We start from the raw sequence: 21,017 nt of genomic DNA, 5'->3' as shown, positions 1-21,017 counted from the left end.
CTATATAAAGCCCCTGCATCGAAAACCCTTACGGGGGGAAGCCACGATACGAGAAAAGTTCCAGAGCCGCCGCCATCGCGAAGCCAAGATCTGGGGGACAGGAGTCTCTGTTCCGGCACCCTGCCGGAGCGGGGAAGTGCCCCCGGAAGGCTTCTCCATCGACACCGCTGCCATCTCCACCGCCATCTTCATCAACGCTGCTTGCTCCCATGAGGAGGGAGTAGTTCTCCATCGAGGCTTGGGGCTGTACCGGTAGCTATGTGGTTAATCTCTCTCCTATGTACTTCAATACAATGATCTCATGAGCTGCTTTACATGATTGAGATCCATATGATGAGCTTTGTATCGCTACTAGTTGTGTGCTACTCATGTGATGTTATTAAAGTAGTCTATTCCTCCTGCATGGTGTAAAGGTGATTAGTGCGTGCACCGTGTGGTTCTTGTCGTAGGCTATGATCATGATCTCTTGTAGATCGTGGAGTTAATTGTTATTATGATAGTATTGATGTGATCTATTCCTCCTTCATAGTGTAATGTGGACAGTGCGTGCGCTATGTTAGTTCTTGGTTTATTTTGCAATGATCTATTATGCTCTAAGGTTACTTAAACATGAATATCGAATGTTGTGGAGCTTGTTAACTCCGGCATTGAGGGTTCGTGTAATCCTACGCAACGAATGATGTTCATTATCAAACAAGAGTGTATGTAGCACATATGAGAAGAAGTATTTATTATGCGATCAATGTTGAGAGTGCCCACTAGTGAAAGTATGATCCCTAGGCCTTGTTTCCAATACGCAAACACCGTTTACTTATCGTTACTGTTGCATGTTTACTCGCTGCCATATTTTATTCAGATTGCTATTACCACTCATATACATCCATATTACTTGTATTTCACTATCTCTTCGCCGAACTAGTGCACCTATACACCGACAAGTGTATTTGGTGTGTTGGGGACACAAGAGACTTCTTGCTTTGCGATTACGGGGTTGCTTGAGAGGGATATCTTTGACCTCTTCCTCCCCGAGTTCGATAAACCTTGGGTAATCCACTTAAGGGAAACTTGCTCGCTGTTCTACAAACCTCTGCTCTTGGAGGCCCAACACTGTCTACAAGAATAGAAGCTCCCGTAGACATCAAGCACTTTTCTGGCGCCGTTGCCGGGGAGGAAAGGTAAAAGGTACTCACACTTCGGTTCCAGGTAACAGTACTTTTCTGGCGCCATTGTGTTTGTGCTCGAAGCTATTTCCTTTAGACTCTGCAATTGCGACATTTGGTTTCTTGTTTACACTAGTTAGGCATAATGGACAACAATGACCTTTTTATTCTATTTCCTGATTTAAGACATGGATGGTTTGATGCGAAAATTAAAAAACCCATGGAACATATTAATATGAATGCTTTGAACACCATTGTTGTTAATGATATGGAAAATTCTAAGCTTGGGGAAGCTGGCTTTGATGAGCATGATATTTTTAGTCCCCCAAGCATTGAGGAGAAAATTTACTTTGATGATACTTTGCCTCCTATTTATGATGATTATAATGATAGTAGTCTTTTGTTACCACCTGTTATGGAGGATAAATTTGATTATGATTACAATATACCTCCTATATTTGATAGCTACTTTGTTGAATTTGCTCCCACTACAATTAATAAGAATGACTATGCTTATGTTGGGAGTAGTAATTATTCTATGCATGAGACTCATGATAAGAATGCTTTATGTGATAGTTATATTGTTGAGTTTGCTCATGTTGCTACTGAAAGTTATTATGAGAGAGGAAAATATGGTTGTAAAAATTTTCATGTTACTAAAACACCTCTCTATGTGCTGAAATTTTTGAAGCTACACTTGTTTTATCTTTCTATGCTTGTTACTTTGCTCTTCATGAACTTGTTTATTTACAATATTCCTATGCATAGGAAGCATGTTAGACTTAAATGTATTTTGAATTTGCCTCTTGATGCTCTCTTTTGCTTCAACTTCTATTTCTTGCGAGTGCATCATTAAAACTGATGAGCCCATCTTAATGGCTATAAAGAAAGAAATTCTTGGGAGATAACCCATGTGTTTATTTTACTACAGCAATTTTTGTTTTGTTGAGTCTTGGAAGTTGTTTACTACTGTAGCAACCTCTTCTTATCATGTTTTTGTGCCAAGTAAAGTTTCTATGTTAAAGTTGATGTTATATTTGGGATCGCTGCGCAGAAACAGCATTGCTGTCTGTCACGAATCTGGGCACAGTTCTCTGTAGAAAATTCAAAAAAATCTGCCAATTTACGAGCGTGATCCTCAGATATGTACGCAACTTTCATTAGTTTTGAGTTTTTCCATTTGAGCAAGTCTGGTGCCAGCTTTAAATTCGTCTTTACGGACTGTTCTGTTTTTGACAGATTCTGTCTTTTATTTCGCATTGCTTCTTTTGCTATGTTGGATTCATTTCTTTGATCCATTAATGTCCAGTAGCTTTATGCAATGTCCAGAAGTGAAAAAAATGTTTGTGTCACCTCTGAACATGTGAATTTTTGATTATGCACTAACCCTCTAATGAGTTTGCTTGAAGTTTGGTGTGAAGGAAGGGTCAAGAGAGGAGGATGATATACTACGATCAAGAAGAATGAAAAGTCTAAGCTTGGGGATGCCCCGGTGGTTCATCCCTGCATATTTCAAGAAGAATCAAGCATCTAAGCTTGGGGATGCCCAAGGCATCCCCTTCTTCATCGACAAAGTATCAGGTTCCTTCTCTTGAAACTATATTTTTATTCGGTCACATCTTATGTACTTTACTTGGAGCGTCTGTGTGCTTTTATTTTTGTTTTTGTTTTGTTATCTTAGTTCTCTGAATAAGTTCATCCTTGTGTGGGAGAGAGACACGCTCCGCTGGTTCGTATGAACACATGTGTTCTTAGCTCATAATATTCATGGCAAAGTTTCCTCTTCGTTATATTGTTATATGGTTGGAATTGGAAAAATGCTACATGTAGTAATTGGTAAAATGTCTTGGATAATGTGATACTTAGCAATTGTTGTGCTCATGTTTAAGCTCTTGCATCATATACTTTGCACCTATTAATGAAGAAATACATAGAGCTTGCTAAAATTTGGTTTGCATAATTGGTCTCTCTAAGGTCTAGATAATTTCTAGTATTGAGTTTTGAACAACAAGGAAGACGGTGTAAAGTCTTATAATGTTTACAATATGTCTTTTATGTGAGTTTTGCTGCACCGGTTCATCCTTGAGTTTGCTTCAAATAACCATGCTAGCCTAAACCTTGTATCGAGAGGGAATACTTCTCATGCATCCAAATACTTGAGCCAATATTCATGCCATTTGTGTCCACCATACCTACCTACTACATGGTATTTCTCCGCCATTCCAAAGTAAATTGCTTGAGTGCTACCTTTAAACAATTCAAAATGTATCACCTCAGATTTGTGTCAATGTTTTATAGCTCATGAGAAAGTATGTGGTGTTTATCTTTCAATCTTGTTGGGCAACTTTCACCAATGGACTAGTGGCTTCATCCGCTTATCCAATAACTTTGCAAAAAGAGCTGGCAATGGGATTCCCGAGTCCCAAATTAATTAACAAAAATAGACACTCCTCTATGGTATGTGATTGTTGGACGGCACCCGAAGGATTCGGTTAGCCATGGCTTGAGAAAGCAAAGGTGGGGAGGAGTGTCATCATAATAAAACTAAAATAAAAAGGCACTCCTTCATGGTATGAGATTGTTGGCAGGCACCCGAGGATTCGGTTAGCCATGGTTTGTGAAAGAAAGGTTGGAAGGAGTGCCACCTAAAAATAAAATAAAATGGGAGCCGCTCTTTGAAGGTTTGTTTGGCAAGGGGGTTAGAGTACCCGCTACCATTCGTTGACAACAACAAACACCTCTCAAAACTTTACTTTTATGCTCTCTATATGTTTTCAAAATCAAAGCTCTAGCACAAATATAGCAATCGATGCTTTCCTCTTTGAAGGACCATTCTTTTACTTTTATTGTTGAGTCAGTTTACCTATCTCTCTCCACCTTAAGAAGCAAACACTTGTGTGAACTATGCATTGATTCCTACATACTTGCATATTGCACTTGTTATATTACTTTATGTTGACAATATCCATGAGATATACATGTTATAAGTTGAAAGCAGCCGCTGAAACTTAATCTTCCTTTGTGTTGCTTCAATACCTTTACTTTGATTTATTGATTTATGAGTTAACTCTTATGCAAGACTTATTGATGCTTGTCTTGAAAGTACTATTCATGAAAAGTCTTTGCTTTATGATTCATTTGTTTACTCATGTCATTACCATTGTTTTGATCGCTGCATTCATTACATATGCTTACAATAGTATGATCAAGGTTATGATGGCATGTCACTTCAGAAATTATCTTTGTTATCGTTTTACCTGCTCGGGACGAGCAGAACTAAGCTTGGGGATGCTGATACGTCTCCAACGTATCGATAATTTCTTATGTTCCATGCTACTTTATTGATAATACCTACATGTTTTATACACATTATATGTCATATTTATGCGTTTTCTGGAACTAACCTATTAACAAGATGCCGAAGTGCCAGTTCTCGTTTTCTGCTGTTTTTGGTTTCGAAATCCTAGTAACGAAATATTCTCGGAATTGGACGAAATCAACGCCCAGGTTCCTATTTTGCCCGGAAGCATCCAGAACACCCGAGAGCCGCCGGGGGGGGCCCTGTGGGCCCCAGATGATAGGGTGGCGCGGCCAGGGCTGGGCCCGCGCCACCCTATGGTGTGGTCGCCCCTTCGCCCCTCCGACGCTGCCCTTTCGCCTATATAAAGCCCCTGCATCGAAAACCCTTACGGGGGGAAGCCACGATACGAGAAAAGTTCCAGAGCCGCCGCCATCGCGAAGCCAAGATCTGGGGGACAGGAGTCTCTGTTCCGGCACCCTGCCGGAGCGGGGAAGTGCCCCCGAAAGGCTTCTCCATCGACACCGCTGCCATCTCCACCGCCATCTTCATCAACGCTGCTGCTCCCATGAGGAGGGAGTAGTTCTCCATCGAGGCTTGGGGCTGTACCGGTAGCTATGTGGTTAATCTCTCTCCTATGTACTTCAATACAATGATCTCATGAGCTGCTTTACATGATTGAGATCCATATGATGAGCTTTGTATCGCTACTAGTTGTGTGCTACTCATGTGATGTTATTAAAGTAGTCTATTCCTCCTGCATGGTGTAAAGGTGATTAGTGCGTGCACCGTGTGGTTCTTGTCGTAGGCTATGATCATGATCTCTTGTATCGTGGAGTTAATTGTTATTATGATAGTATTGATGTGATCTATTCCTCCTTCATAGTGTAATGTGGACAGTGCGTGCGCTATGTTAGTTCTTGGTTTATTTTGCAATGATCTATTATGCTCTAAGGTTACTTAAACATGAATATCGAATGTTGTGGAGCTTGTTAACTCCGGCATTGAGGGTTCGTGTAATCCTACGCAACGAATGATGTTCATTATCAAACAAGAGTGTATGTAGCACATATGAGAAGAAGTATTTATTATGCGATCAATGTTGAGAGTGTCCACTAGTGAAAGTATGATCCCTAGGCCTTGTTTCCAATACCGCAAACACCGTTTACTTATCGTTCCGTTGCATGTTTACTCGCTGCCATATTTTATTCAGATTGCTATTACCACTCATATACATCCATATTACTTGTATTTCACTATCTCTTCGCCGAACTAGTGCACCTATACACCTGACAAGTGTATTTGGTGTGTTGGGGACACAAGAGACTTCTTGCTTTGCGATTACAGGGTTGCTTGAGAGGGATATCTTTGACCTCTTCCTCCCTGAGTTCGATAAACCTTGGGTAATCCACTTAAGGGAAACTTGCTGCTGTTCTACAAACCTCTGCTCTTGGAGGCCCAACACTGTCTACAAGAATAGAAGCTCCCGTAGACATCAGCCACGGACCCATCACCTCGCCGGAGTCGGCACCACTTGTAACACCACCACCAGCCACCTACCCACCTTCAAGGCTCTCAACCAGCCACCTGCGTTCCCCAGGCAACGCCTCCAAGGAGGAAGCGACGCCCATGACGCCGCCGCTGCCCAATCCGACGGATTTTGGGTTTTCACCCGGGAACAAGGGCCAGGGTGGGGAAATCAGGACCTCAACGGTGCCTCAAGAGGGAGCGCGGCGCCCGAGAGCGTCGCCACCGCCGTGGTCAGGCCAGCCGGCCAGGGGTTTCTCCCGGTCCTGATCTCGCACCACCAGCACCCCACCACCACCGGAGCCAGCACCCCAAGGACATCGGCGACCGGATCTGGGTGGGGGAGAAAGCAAAAAAAGGGGGGAAAGGAGGCTGACCTTCAGATCTGACGAGGATAGTGCCGGAGCAGCCACCACGCCACGACCGCCACCCTCCGCCACCTCGCTGCCCCTGCAGCCGAGGACGACGGCAAGCATCCGCGGACGCCACTAGCCGACCTAGTCGACGCCGCCTCTCCTCCCGAGGCCGCCGCCTTGGCTTCCGAAAACCCCCCACCAGAGCAGTAGGGCGGCAGATCCTCGCCGCCACCTTCACCGGAGACGACCTGGGCTTTGCCCAGCGACCTCCTCGGGTAGCGGCGAGACGAGGGGAGGGTGGGAGAGGAGGCTGGCGGCGGAAACCCTAGTCGCCCTCGAGTCGCCCTGGAGCGGACGACGCGAGGGCCGAACTGAAAGGGGTCCCTCTCTTCCTGTCGGCGGCGGCTATCGGAAGTACCATGACGAGCCTGCAGCCGGCGGCGGGGAACGGCGAGCGGTGGTCAGTGCGGCCTCCCCCATGCCCGTCGGCAAAGCTACGCCTCACCCACCTCACCGCTTTTGCCGTCGTCGCCCTCTACCTCCCCGGCCTCATGGCCTTCGCAAGGGTGATTTTGTCCTGCTAGGGTGCCGCGGTGATGAGGCGGTGGTAGATGGGAGCCATGGCGGAGGCGGAGCACGAGGGCTGCATGGAGAACCAGGCGGCATCGAGCTCCTCGGCCTCGGAAGGGAGCAGCCAATAGATGTCCCGATTCTGGATTGTAGTGCTACATTTTTTTGTTTCTTGGCGTATATTTTCGGCCTTGGATCTTATGCTGACCAGTTCTAGGAATTTGGTTCTAGGATTCAGATGTGGAAACTCAGAGATGGCCGCACAAAAGCAGATTGACCTTGTCAAGGTAGCTATCAACGTTCATCCAACGCCCGGGCTCCTCCTCAGCTGCAGCCAAAGAGGTACAACGATATCTGGTACCTTTATCTGATTGTAGAAGATTAGCTTGGCTGCAGTAATGTTTCAGTTCTTGCGTTTGCCGTGTGATCTCCAGCTCTCCAGCTATGGAGCAAATTGAATAATGGGGAAAGGTGATTTGAAACAGCAATCCAGTGTGAGTGTTACATTGGATCAGAGTTTATTTCATTATAACCATGGATATGAGTTCATTTTCTGAATTTGTTCTTCGCACCGACTTTCCCTATGTTTTTCTTAAATATGGTTAGAAAGGAGCAATAGAGGCAATCTCTCGTGTCGCTGGCAAGATAACTGTTTCATCACCAGATTTGGGGTGGATCTAGGCAAAGCTGTAAGGCCACTGTCCATGGTGCATGGGTTATTCCATGAGTTTTTTTTGTCAGTATAATGTACTACCTGTCACATGTTCGGCGAGTAACTAACCTTTGTATGAAATGGAAACTGACAACTTCAGTTTAGTTTGTTCTATTTGCATCTAAAAATTATTTGATCGCTTGTTTGTTGTTGACATTAAATTTTCTCCTTAATATTTCAGGAGTATCTGGTGAAAAAGAATGATAGAATTGACTTAATGGCAATGGTGGGAGTGTTTGGATCAGTTTTCAGTGGCATACAGATGTATCCTTGGAATAAATCCAATGATATTCTATTAAAATGATCCCATCTTACACCATTTGCATGACTTTCCATCGATTTTGATATGCACTGCATTATGTTTTCTTTTTGAGATTCCATATTATTCTCCTTCACGTTAGCACAGAAGTATTCTTGAGTGAGAAGAACTTCATTCTATTAAATGGAATGTTGATCCGTAAGTCCCTCACTGTTGCCAAATTTCCCCAAACTTTTGTACACATAGAACATTTGTAATGAAAAATATATACGGTGCACCCTAGAGAAAGTATACTCCTGAATAACAAGGCAAGTTTGGTGTAGGCGTGTAGCTAATTGATGTACATCCATGTCTCCAGTTGTGTATAAATTTGTTTCACTATTCTAGATTGTAAAGATCACATCATTTTCTGTGGCAGAGAAGTTGTTTTGAAAATCAAATAAAATAGAGTAAAGCTAGACATGCTGCAATGGGTAAGAAGGTTAAATTTGCCAAGGGTAAGGGGGGTGGTGACGAGTATTCGTATGAAGTTTCCTTGGATGAATATTTACTGACTTCTTTAGAATATAGGGATGCCACCTTCTTCTGGAATGGTATGATCCTTAAAATTTTCTTCAATTGTTTTTTCTCGTGGTGTAATTTTATATCTGACAAGTTTTCACTCAACTATTTGTCATTTATTATTAAATTATGTGGCTTGTGCGAAATAATTGTGTGGAACCTTTGAATAGGGCCTTGGCATCGACAGGCTAGCAATGTTGGCGAACTCTGCTTTAGCAATAGGACCTTTGCTCGGGGTAAGAAGAGATGCAATTTTGACAATGCTGGTAAGAAATTCTGCCAGTAGATCTTTTATACCATTATATAGATATTGCCTATTGCTTCATTGGTAATGGATGGTTAGGAGGGCCAAGACTCCAGTCTGGATTTTTTCTTAGGAAAAATAGTCGATAGGTCCCAGCACTGGTATTAAAAATGATTCACATTATTCTGGTTTCCTACAACCATCTCGCTAATGCAGGAATGCCATGGATGTGTTGTTTTGACCCACTTTCGTGCTGACTAAATGACCTCTTGCTATGCTTTCAGGGGATTTGACAATTTGCCACCCTTTTTTTCTACAATTTGATTATGTTTCCAGAGCTGCAAAAATCATCGGATTAGCTAATTAAAAATGTCCACTTGCAATCAGCTTGATTTGTAACTATTTCTTAAGAAAAAGATTATAATCTTTCTTCCATCGGGGAATGACAGTGCATCATCTTCCCGATCACAAAGATCCACCCTTCCTTGTTGCCTAGAAAAACCTGGTTAGCTGCATACAGGTCATGGCTTTTGGTAGTCGTCAAACATGGGTTATACACACACGCCCAAATATATTTATTTCACTTGTAAATGCCTTTTTCTTTCAGTAGAAAAAAGATTTGTTTTAATGCTTTCTTGGTTAAGAGTGCAGATTCGTACTAATTAACAGGAGGCAAAATCTCCAGTTATTGGCAGAGCTAGACTTGAGTGACACACTTGGAGCCTGGAGATGCCACCATCGGTGATTCTCTCCATTGACAAGTGAGGACAGGATCTTTTGCCTTACCAGGTATCTTATATATGCGGCAATGGATATCTTCATTTAGTTACTAAAGATCTTTCAAGGCAGTCAGAATGTCCGAATGGTATCATTAGATCCCAATCCTATTTGGAATTTGCAAATACTTGCCCGCAAAAAAAAAAAAAAGGAATTTGCAAATACTTAGCTTGCTCTTTGTATCATCGACCAATGCATCCAAACTCCCGTGTAACCTGTAGTACTTTGTGCGTTGACCTTGGCCTCTGTTTTCTCTCCACTTAGTATGATATGACTGCAGTTCTAGAGTGACAATATATCTATGTGCATAAACAAATTTATTCCTATGATACCAGGAGCCATGCTTTGGAAAACAAATTGGGATTTGCACGGCTAAGATTTACATAAACAAACAAAGAGATTTTTCTAGGCAGTGCCACGAAAAGCATTGAGCTCATCATTAGGATGACACGAAAAGAAGTCGGCGTAGCTTCATCTGAACACTGGATTTTCCTATGACGAGGTTTCTACCTGGTTGTGAGTTAAGGACTGTTTTTTTTCAAGCATCGTTTCAAATTTGTATGTAAAGTGAACCGTGTAATGATCCTTACATGTATCAGTCACCTTTTGTATTTTCGTCAAGAAAAATCAAATGTGCACGGTTGTTTTCTGGTACTCATTGCTATAAACGAGTTTTTTAAGTTACATATTATGGAAATCAATCAGAAACCAAGCGCAGCCTCAATCTCAGTTATTGGTGAGGTAGGAAAAACACGTTGATTTGAGATTGTTGTGTGTCCAAGATGACTTGAGTTGACCGGAACTAAATGAAAAGATTTGGCCGTTAATTGGACTGCACCTGACCGGTGAGGAGGCGCCCCATGGGGCGCCCCAACCACTAGTGTTATTAACTTGTCCATCCTGGAGCTGCATTCCAGTTTTCTCTTCCTTTCTCTACAAACATTCAAGGAATTCACCCATCCAATCTGTTATAAAGGCAACAGGAAAATAAAGAAGAACGAATAAAATCAATCTCAGGGGACACAAGGATTTTAACAGGGAACGAATGAATCGGTCATAGTGGACACTAGAGTTGACCGTTCCACCATTGCAAAACTATTAGATTATCTTTTGAATGGAATGCAAACTATCAGATATAAATCAGCACCGAGTATCCTTGTATTTTAACCCGGTCAAGCAGGTCAGGGACAACAAAACCGACCGCGCGGATTTTCTCCTATTCCCCTTCTTTGCTGCCCTAGTGCGCCGCCGCCACCTCAACCCCACCCTGTCGTACCGCCGTAGTACACGCCGTCTGTTTGGGTCTCGCCGGGCCGGAGAACATGATCGGAGTCGGGGTAGATTCTTGGCCGCATCTATCGCGTCTTTGGGAGCTAAACATCTGCCGGTTGCGCTGGACGGTCTCACCGTTCAGGACATGTTTGGTCAATTGCGCTGGTAGGTTTCTAATTCATTTTTTGGGTGCTATTGTGGGCAACCATTGATCCTTAGTTGCTACCCACGCATATGGACATGAGGAAGTCGCTCGAAAAGTTCCGCAATGAGGCCATTGACTCCTCTTCCGACGACGAGTCCGAGACGATGACGTAGACCATGGCTTATTCTGCGGCCTCCATCCTCCACCAACACAATGCCAGGCAGACGCCGGTATACTGGGCTATGTGAAGGGCCGCTCAAAAAACCTGCCACGCAACATGAGTGGAATGGCACCTCCGGCTCCGCAAGGACTACTTCGACCGCACCGATCTGGTGTTCCCGGAAAAATTGTTCCGACGGCGGCACATGATGTCAAGGGACCTGTTTATGGTTATTCTACGGGCATCAAAGACTATGACCCGTACTTACAATGCATGCCCGATGTCACAGGTACGCTAGGCTTCACTTCTTACTAAAAATGTTCCGCAACTATTTAAATACTATCGTATGGAATGGTTGCTGATATATTCGATGAGTATCTTCGAATGGGTGAGAGCACCTGCCATGAAGCCATGTACTGATTTTTCCGAGCTGTGATTGCCGTGTTCGAATAATATTACTTGAGGAGCCAACAGTTGAGGACACAATGCGACTATTGTGTATCAACGAGTCTAGAGGGTTCGGAGGCATGATTGGTTGCATAGATTGCATGCACTGGGAGTGGAGGAACTTCACATTTGGATGGCAGGGTTAGTACAGCGACCATGCGGAGGGATGCAATGTAATTCTTGAAGCAGTGATATCTCAAGATTTATGGATTTGGCATTCATTCTTTGGCATGACCGATTCCAACAATGACATCAATATGTTGCATCGCTCTCCTGTTTTCAACAGGTTTATGCAAGGCAAAACTCCTCAGGTGAGCTACGAGATCAATGGAAATAAATATGACACGCCATATTATCTTGTTCATGACATCTATCCTAACTAGGCCACACTGGTGATGACTGTCCGTAATCCAAACACAAAAAAACAAAGAGGTTTGTCACGATGCAAGAAGCTGCTAGGAAAGATGTGTAGCAGGGATTTTGGTGTGCTCCAACCTCGGTGGAAAATTGTCCGTCACCCGGCAAGAATATGGTCGCAGAAGACCATGCATGAGGTAATGACATGTGATCATGCATAACATGATCGTTGAGGACGAGCGTTCTAATGGCCGCAATGCTCTGGGGCATCAATCTAGCCGCAGTATTTGCATATGAATGTTGAAATCACTGACGAGAATATATCCAAGCGCCTCCAAAAAGATTTGATTGAGCATCAGTGAGCATTGGCTGGCCATGAAGACATTGCGTAATCGTCAATATCACCTCATTTTCATGCAGATATTTAGATGTAATAACTGAGTACTTTGAACCTGTTTATTTTTTCCTATTTAAACATCAAATTCGTGTCCGCGGGCCAAATGCATCAGCTCGTTGGGTGTACCCCAGGTGCAAACAGACACGCGGTAAAAAACAACCATTTTTATGTCCGTGAGCCGACGAAACGAACGCGCGATCACTTTCAGCGTCGGACGTGCGTCGCCCCATTAAAGATGCTTCTACACACATGTAGCAGCCCTAAGAGTGCAGGCCCCATAAATAGTAAAGTATTTAAATAACCATTATATGATTATCTATTATCACTGTCTCCTAGGTTGTGGTTTTGTTGATGGGACTACCAAGTTTGTTATTAGTACGTGATATACATGGTTTGCAGTCAGAACGGCCCCCCGCAAACCAAATAAATAAGGTTTTAGACATTTAATACTTAAGTATTTATTAGGCTGTTAGTCTCTCTCCCGTGGGACCCTGTCTACTAGTTGTATTGAAAGATAGATAACTAAAATTTATGTTTTTAATATTGTGTGTCGATTTTTATTTGATAAATTGACATGCGAATTGTGTACAACATATGATAGCAAAAGTATTTCGGTGAGCCTAACAAATCAAATTGTGTGTACACGCAAGTTTAGAATAGATTTTTTATGATGGTTGGTGGTTAGTTTAAGTATAGAATGTATGATTTGTTGGATTGCTACTGGACACAATATAACTAGTAATACACACCTGATCACACAAAAATCTAGGGAGCCAATCTAAAGGTTCAATTTATACACTAGAAGTTTCCATGATTTTGTTGACATAATAATACATTGGAAGCCGCTACTATGATAATTGTTAGACTATAGTAAATATATATGTATCCTAAAATATTAAAGATAATTAAAACTTAATGCAACTGCAAAAATTGGAGGCAATACATAAGAAAATAACATAGTTTTTTTACAAGGCATGTTTAAATTCAACACGGTAAATGTATTTTAATGTGCATTAAAATCAAAAGGCTACACTTATTATTAATATTAGATTTATTTAGTTAACCATGCAAAGTACATATTGGAAAGATACACTTATTAAGATGGTGATATAATAAAATAAGATCTATGGAAGTATAAGAGTTCAGTGTAAATTATATTGGTTTAATTCGCAACGCTTCCTCCCCATATTGCAACAATGAAGTACCTAATTTGTCAACTTGACCAACCCAAGACTAATCATAGAAACGGTTTTGTATCAGAAGAGAACTCATAATGTGAAACAACAAACATAACTTGTAATAGCATTCTGTTGCGGAACTAAGAACAATGTGAGTTAGTACTAGCCCAAGTGTACGACAATACAGACTTTGTCCATTGACTACTCGAAACTGTGAGAAGAAACCATATCTACCCAAGCCTAAGACAACTGCGGGCTCGGAACAGCCTCAAGGGTTAACCACCCTCTGCAAGTGAGACCTCGCATCCTTATGTTCGGGACTTCAACTTCATCCGGAAGATCCAAAACCTGGAAGACCCTTTTGGCTGAGCTATGAATTTGGTGGGAGAATTGGAAATCTCAACTTTGACCCATTTTGTTGCTGCTGCCTCGGGAGGGGAGGCGACGAGAGATTTTTTGACATGGTTTCGATTGATCGGTTCGCTGATGTCTAATTGACAGAATTCGGTTTGGGATCAATCCACGTCTAACCGAGCGGTTCCATCGGTGGGGCCGAACAACACCGAAAGCCATGTTGGGCTGGGCTGGTTGCTCCTATTTTCGATTTTTCCAAATGTTCCATTAATTCATTCTAAAAAAATGGTCATTAATTCTATACAATGTCTCCATGGTTGTTTTCCTTTTGGCCTGAGCTGAAGGAAAATAGTAAAATACATCAAGGGTCACCCAATTCGTCACCCTATCCTGCCACCATCACCATACATAGAAATACCCATTCTACAGTCACTAAATACGACGCATGGGGCACGTCACCGCTGAGGGCTGCGTAGCGTATTTTGCTGACGTGGCCCACATATGACCCCATTTGTCACCCACCTACCGCCTAGGGAAATTATCGTTGAAGTATAAAAAAACTAAAAGAGCTAAATTGAAAACTTGACAAAGAAAAAGGGATCTCGCCGGTGCCCCTGTCCTCTTGCCGCCGGGCACATCGGAGCTCTTGCCGCCGGGCCTGTGCTCAATCTACCCGCTGCCCACAGATGGGGTTCACTATGAGCCTCTTATCCGTATTTTGTGACCATAAAATGCGTATTTCTATGTACGGTGATGAAGGCGGGCTAGGGAGTCAAGTTCAATGACCCATGATGTATTTTACTCAAAGGAAAAGGTCCATTTCAAACCTCAAATTCGTAGGGGCTTGGCGGTTTGAACACTGAAATTGAAATCACTGTCATTCGTACCATAAACTATTAATAATACACGCATAAAGCTAGTGAGAAAAAGAATAACTTCAATCATCAAGACCATCTCGTAACAAATCACAGATCACAAGCACAGCCTGACAAACAATATATAGTTGGTCAACTTAATCATGTCATATTCTCGAAAGCACGGGCTAGAACACAGCCGGATGTTCTAAACAGTGTTGTCACATGGGTCCTAACTGGTATAAATGACACGATTAAGTGATTAATCTCAACCTTTCACAAAATGTGCTCATGTCTTGCCGCATAAGTATAACTCCAATGACCATAACATGACTGGGCAGACCACCTGCCCAGCAACCAGAGTCTGAGACACCATCTGGTTCTAATCTGAGTAAACAAAAACAGATGTTGTTCCTTTGTTCGACCTCGGTTTTCAGTTTCAACAGGTGCTAATCTTAGCAGAGAGGAGATAATCTTTCTTTTTGACCGAAAGAGGAGAGTTAATCTCCATGGATGAAAATTGCTCAAGTATTTGCTTGCCCTATCGCTTCCTTGATCGCCTAGGTGCTGCTTCCTCATCACTCTCACTGTCGTCGTCTCGGAAGGCGCTCCTGCCGTACCTGTCCCCAGACTGGGACCTGGCACCATCCGCTCCAGAATTACCAGCGTTGTTGTCATGGCCCCTGCTTCCCTGGTCTGACCCTGTCTCATACCTGTCGCCCCTGTCACCGCCTGGCCTTCTCTGCTCCCGTTTCGCGGGACGAGGAGGTGGCGGCGGCATGAAGGGAGCCATGCCGATGGGGCGGTTTGGCCTCCCAGGCCCGCCCATTCCCATGCCTCCCATGAGTGGTCCGCGGCCTGGGCCCATCATCATCTCAAGGCCCATGGGGAAGAGGCCACCGGGCTGCGGAGGCCTTCCAGGGAAGACCATGCCAGGCATAGGACCTCTGGGGAAGTCGCCAGGAAACCTTGGGCCACCAAACGGTGGGAAACCGCGTGGCATGCCAAAAGGATCGGGCATACCGAAGCCGCCGCCAAAACCAAAGCCGTCGCCCATCATGTTGGGAGGGAAGCCACGCCCTCCCATCATTGGTCCGCGTGGCATTGGCATTTGAGGCGGCCACATCATTCCTCTTCCCCTCCCCCTTCCTTGAGATTCTTGGCCATTGTTTTCCTCTTCCTCCTCACTTTCCTCTTCCTCATCTTCTTCATTTTCATCATACAGCACAATATCCTGATTGTCATTTGCATCGTCAGCACTAACTCCCTTTGCCTTCTCCTCTTCTCTCTTTGCCTCTGCTGCAACTAGCATAGCCTGAAAAAACATGTTCAAATATCAGCCAGTGCAACATGACATCACCTCAAGCAATGCAGCATGTGTTTGCCAAAATGTTCAAACATGCAAATCAAAAAGTGGGTTACACCTTTTAGGGAAGGAGCCAGCCAGATTTCATTGTATAATACACAATTGTTCACTTTTACCAGAAAATATTTCCAAGAAAAAATAGTATTGATCACCACAAAATACTGTATGCAAACCATACCCCTTATACAATCTGAAAAAGAGTGCTTCACGTCGATACTAACTTCAGTTAATTCCAAAACTGCAAATTTCTTACCTTTCCTTTAACATTATGTTTACCTAGTCCTTGCTGCAAGGAAATAATATAAATGTTGGTGGTATATTCCACCTCCTTCCCAAATCACCCTGCCAGCTAAAATCTTATGTGTGCACTTGTGCAGATTTTAAAATGTGGTTATTGGTCCCTTCATGATTTAAGTATTTAACTGGTAACTAACAGAACATCAGTCTATCTCCAAGCGCTGAATGAAAATGGTTAAGGTATACATGTAAATTTGACTAGATCAAAAGGTGATGCATAGTGGTGGATGGTACTTCTACAGTCTAAATCACATCCAGTGAACAGTAATCCTACCCCAGAACAAAGTATTTGTATTCCACAATGGAACATTGGTACTTGTGATTAGTTTAGCTAACATGTCCACTAGTAAGATACAAGCAAATGGCAATGCCAACAACACGACAAATAGATAAGAAATGTGTGGCCTACCGTAAGCTCGCTGTCCGGTTCCAGATAAAGCAGAGAAGCCAATTGCTCACCAATGAAAGGTTCTAATTCTTGGCAATCTCGACTGATCTGCAACATTCAATGGTGAATTAACCAGCAAGGAATACAGGATACTTTGAAACAGCCAAGGGCGAGATGCATTTTGGGACAGGGTGACGTGCTGTACCTTGACAGGAAGATTGTCATTGTATGGGTTGCGAAGATGATGAGTTTTTTGAAATGACAATTCACAAAGCTGCAGTACAAAAACTGTTGTAAGTAGACAAATCAAGATGGTTGAAAACAGACTGGGCAAAAGTTAACATCAAATATTTCCATGTGGCATGGTGCTAGTTCATAACTATATATTGCACTTGGAAGCTCTAAGGTCTGGAAGAGGACCAAGCTACAAAATTGGATGAGAGCAAAATGGATAAGAAACACATGTACCTTCAGCCACTGTAAAGAGAAGTTCCGACCGTAATGTGCTGTTCCATTAGCAGATTTCCAATTTCCACCACCAATGTAGCCACCAATCCTAGAAGTCATCTTTGCACAGCCCTGGAAAAGCATAACATAATTAGAGCTAAATATGTGTCTCTTATTGAATGACTTCAAAGTAGTATCCAACGACGAGTTCATTGATGAAAAAATACCATAGTCAGCATTTATAGCAAATACTGGATCTCCATTTTACCTGAAAATTACGGGTTCTATTGATTGAGAATATTAAAATAACATTCTCCATGGATTCAAAAGCATCATTTAGTTTAGCCTCATTACTCCTTTGAGTAGCCCAGATGCCCTGCTGAACTGATATTTCCAGGTTCTCCCTATTGCAACTCTTAACAATGAAGTACCTGATTTTTCAAATTTACCAACCCAAGACTGATTAGAAAACCATTATAGTATCTGAAGACACCTCATAATATGAAACAACAAACAGAACTTCTAAGAGAAGAAGTATTCTGTTGTGGGTGATGGAGATGGAAAATACGAATAAGCCCTTAACCATAACAAAAGATCAGATAATAAATACTGAAATCATTCATCCATATAAGATATGTATATTTATTGAATAAAAAATGTATTGGCTTTGCAATTATAATATCATAACTACATGAAATAGTGGCTCCTTAAATATTATAACATCATCTAGAGACAGAAAAGACTAACTAATAGACAATATTTGGTCAAATAATGTAATCGACAAGACAATACAAGTTATTCACAGAAAGCATTCAAAATAAGTCAAAAGAGATAAACATTTGAGTTATATGTAAACTGTACATTGCATATGTCAATTATCGTACGTATTCCATATGACAACCAAGTACACCTTATTATCAAATGTCAGAACATATAATATAATATGTCTGTTGTATGATATATGCTATTGTATCTAAAACTATGTATATTGTTTTGACAGAGTATGCTTAAAGCTTTACAAGATTGACTAGAAACTCCACACACACCTAGATGTCCCTTGCGGAAGGGGTGTTGCAGGTCTGGTAGTTTGATTGGACAAGCCACTTGGAACACCTTGAACCGGGTCATTTGTATTTGGCTTCTGCTGCAGCTTCTGTGGGGGCTGTTGATTCAGTGTTTGAACTTGTTGCGCAGCAGCTGGTTGCATTGTTGTGGTGGTAGCATTTTCTGTCGAATTCTGGTTAGGTAAGCCTGAACCTTGTGAAGGTCGAGGCCTCTCCCCCTGATGATTAAAGTTATTGTTCCTGTTCTGATTAAACTTGTTGAAATTGAAATTGCGCATCTGCAAAAGCTTTGCGACAACTTCCTCAGGAGGAGGAGGTGGTCCAGGTAGCTTGACATGCTTGTACCGGCAGTTTGGGCCATTAGGGCAAAATCCCATCTTGTACCTGCAAACGGCCATGAGATACTGAAGTCAGATAGGACGAAGACGAATGTCTATACCTGCAAACGGCCATGAGATACTGTCATTTTCTGTAGCAACAATTGTCATGTACAATGCATTCCGCGATGTTATGTGAGTAGGTTCAATCAGTGGCAATCAAAACCAAGTTTCCCTAAACTGAATGAACTATAGGATAACAATCGAAGATTGAGACTAATCCAGGGAGTTAAGAACAGAGCAACCTCAAGGCCTAAATTACCCAATCACCAAAGGCAATGGGCACCCAACTCAGTAGCTATCCAAGTTAACAAATCGTAATCGCCAAATTCGACCAAAATTGAACGGGCATACATCTCCAAGAGCTAGAACCAACCCATCAGACTAACAAAAATTAACTGCTTCCCAACCAAATGCAAAATTTAGCTTGTGGGGGTATCATAGCGAATTGGGGATCTCACATGTTGCACTCCTTGACGTCGTCGTAGGAATGCTTGTAGGCGCAGTCGGCCTCGCGACACTCGCCGAAGTCGCGGAAGAAGCGGCACACCGGCATGCGCGCCTTGTCGAACTGGTGCAGGAACCCGCAGGCGTCCCCCTTCATGCACAGCCCCCGCAGCCAGTGCCGGCACACCGTCTGCCTGTAGCTCCCGCGCCCGCGGCCCCGCCCGTGCCCGCCACCATCCGCGCCGCCGCCCCCGCCGATAGCGCCGGGGTCGGCCGAGGACGACCCTAGCCCGCCAACCGCCGGGGCCGCGTCGAGGGCGCCCTCGAAGTCGAAGCTGAGGCCGCCGTCGCCGTCGTCCATGAGGAGAGGTTAGGGTTTGAGGTTTTTTCCTCAGGTAGAGAGAAAGATTTCTTCAGAATTTGGCACCAGAAGTGTTTAAGACTAGGATATTTGATCTTGTAATCCTAAGCCGTCTGATCTTTGTCTAGATTTTTAGGATGATTGCGTAAAACCGTACGATCTGCGGCTAGGGTTTCATATTTGCGGCTAGGAATTTTCGGTACCATAAGTTTCTACCCGTTTGAGAAGGTTTGGCGGAGAAATCGAGGTTCGGCGGACAAACCGAGGTTTGACGGAGAAACCGAGGCTCACATGTCAATGCCTACGTGGATAGGCATGTGCCCCACCTACCATGAGCTCCTCTTCCCCTCCTCTCTAGGACAATATACTCATGTTCTACATCCTTGCTAACCACCTCATCTGATGCTATGATGAGTGCCACTATCTCAAGGGTTTCTTTGTTTATCAAACACAACATTAGGAGATGGCATGATTGTCGCCATTCATATTTAATTCCGAAAGATGGCCTCAACGGATCCTTCTTAGGAACCTGCGAAAGTAATACATTTAAAACGTATTTATGAATTTTATAGATTATTGTGTTATATTCCATCATATTTGCATCATATATGTAGTTATTTTCTTGAATTTTAATGGGTTTCGAGATTTTCCAAAAGATCACTTTATTTTGGCTATAACTCTGCATAATAGAAAATTCATGTTTTGTGTAAAAAAAATTGACTTTCAAAAACCTTCATGTGCTCAAAAAGACCTGAAATTATTTCCATTGAAGTTTTTCACCAGAAATGGACTGCCCTAAAAGGAGAGAAGAAAATAGCCCAGAAGCCTTTGCTTCATGTTTTACCTTATGATTTTTTTGCATTGGTAGTGTTAGAATTTTAGCATTTTACTGTGCTAGTGCACACCTTGTGTCACCATGACCTTTAACTAACAAGGTTGGTAGGCAAATCAATTAAAACAAACATTTTTTAACATGAATATGTTGATTGGAAGCAGTAACTTCCTTTCATACAGCTACGATACCCACGCACCTGGAGATCAAGCCATGGAGTAAACCCACGCAAATGCAACTTTTGGGTGCTCAACTACCAACGGTACGTTGGGACCCACACGTACCATCCCGCCATACCATACGGTTGAATAAGTACTTTCACATGGTACAATCGGATCACATATTTGACACGTAGAGAAACCAAAAACAATGACAAAACCTCACATCACCTTTGAAAGGGATCTAAGGGAACTCGCCGAAGGGCATCCATTTCAATCACAGCTCGGATCTTGGAGGCTTCCGCATCAATCATCATCAACCCTCCATCCATCTCGTTGTAATTCTAAACTTTAGTGCAAATTTTGCATGTGTAATTGTTTCATTATTCATACTACATTCGTATAATCATGATGTTGTTGTTTGTCTCTATGCATGAGTAGTTCATTCGGTTCTTGGAGAATGGAGAAACTCTAGCACATATATGAATCGAATAATGATTATGGTATATCTTCTCTTATGAGTGTTTAGTAGCTTTGCCCAATGGTGTTGTGTGAATTTCGACCACACAGTGCTTTTCCCTTTGGGATATTTGCGATGTATCATTGTGTGTGGTATGTGGGACGTGGGCGAGAGTGACTAGAATACACCACC

At 42.8% G+C, this 21,017-nt stretch overlaps 1 protein-coding gene across 1 annotated transcript; it reads right to left on the bottom strand.

The window, feature by feature from the left end:
• Nucleotides 1-14,706: 14,706 nt before the first annotated feature.
• On the bottom strand, nucleotides 14,707-19,398 carry LOC124700731 (zinc finger CCCH domain-containing protein 45). Its single transcript, XM_047232817.1, has 7 exons — nucleotides 19,029-19,398; nucleotides 18,173-18,574; nucleotides 17,395-17,557; nucleotides 17,148-17,258; nucleotides 16,885-16,953; nucleotides 16,701-16,787; nucleotides 14,707-15,943 (listed from the first exon to the last, which is right to left on the bottom strand). Exons 1-7 carry the CDS (start codon nucleotides 19,373-19,375, stop codon nucleotides 15,170-15,172), a joined length of 1,953 nt encoding a protein of 650 aa, XP_047088773.1. The 5' UTR covers nucleotides 19,376-19,398; the 3' UTR covers nucleotides 14,707-15,169.
• Nucleotides 19,399-21,017: the final 1,619 nt, after the last annotated feature.

The sequence above is a fragment of the Lolium rigidum genome, chromosome 1 (genome assembly GCF_022539505.1).
Source record: "Lolium rigidum isolate FL_2022 chromosome 1, APGP_CSIRO_Lrig_0.1, whole genome shotgun sequence".
NCBI classification, from domain to species: domain Eukaryota; kingdom Viridiplantae; phylum Streptophyta; class Magnoliopsida; order Poales; family Poaceae; genus Lolium; species Lolium rigidum.
The sequence above is the reverse complement of the archived record's forward strand: the minus strand, read 5'-3'. Positions and strand labels throughout refer to the sequence as shown.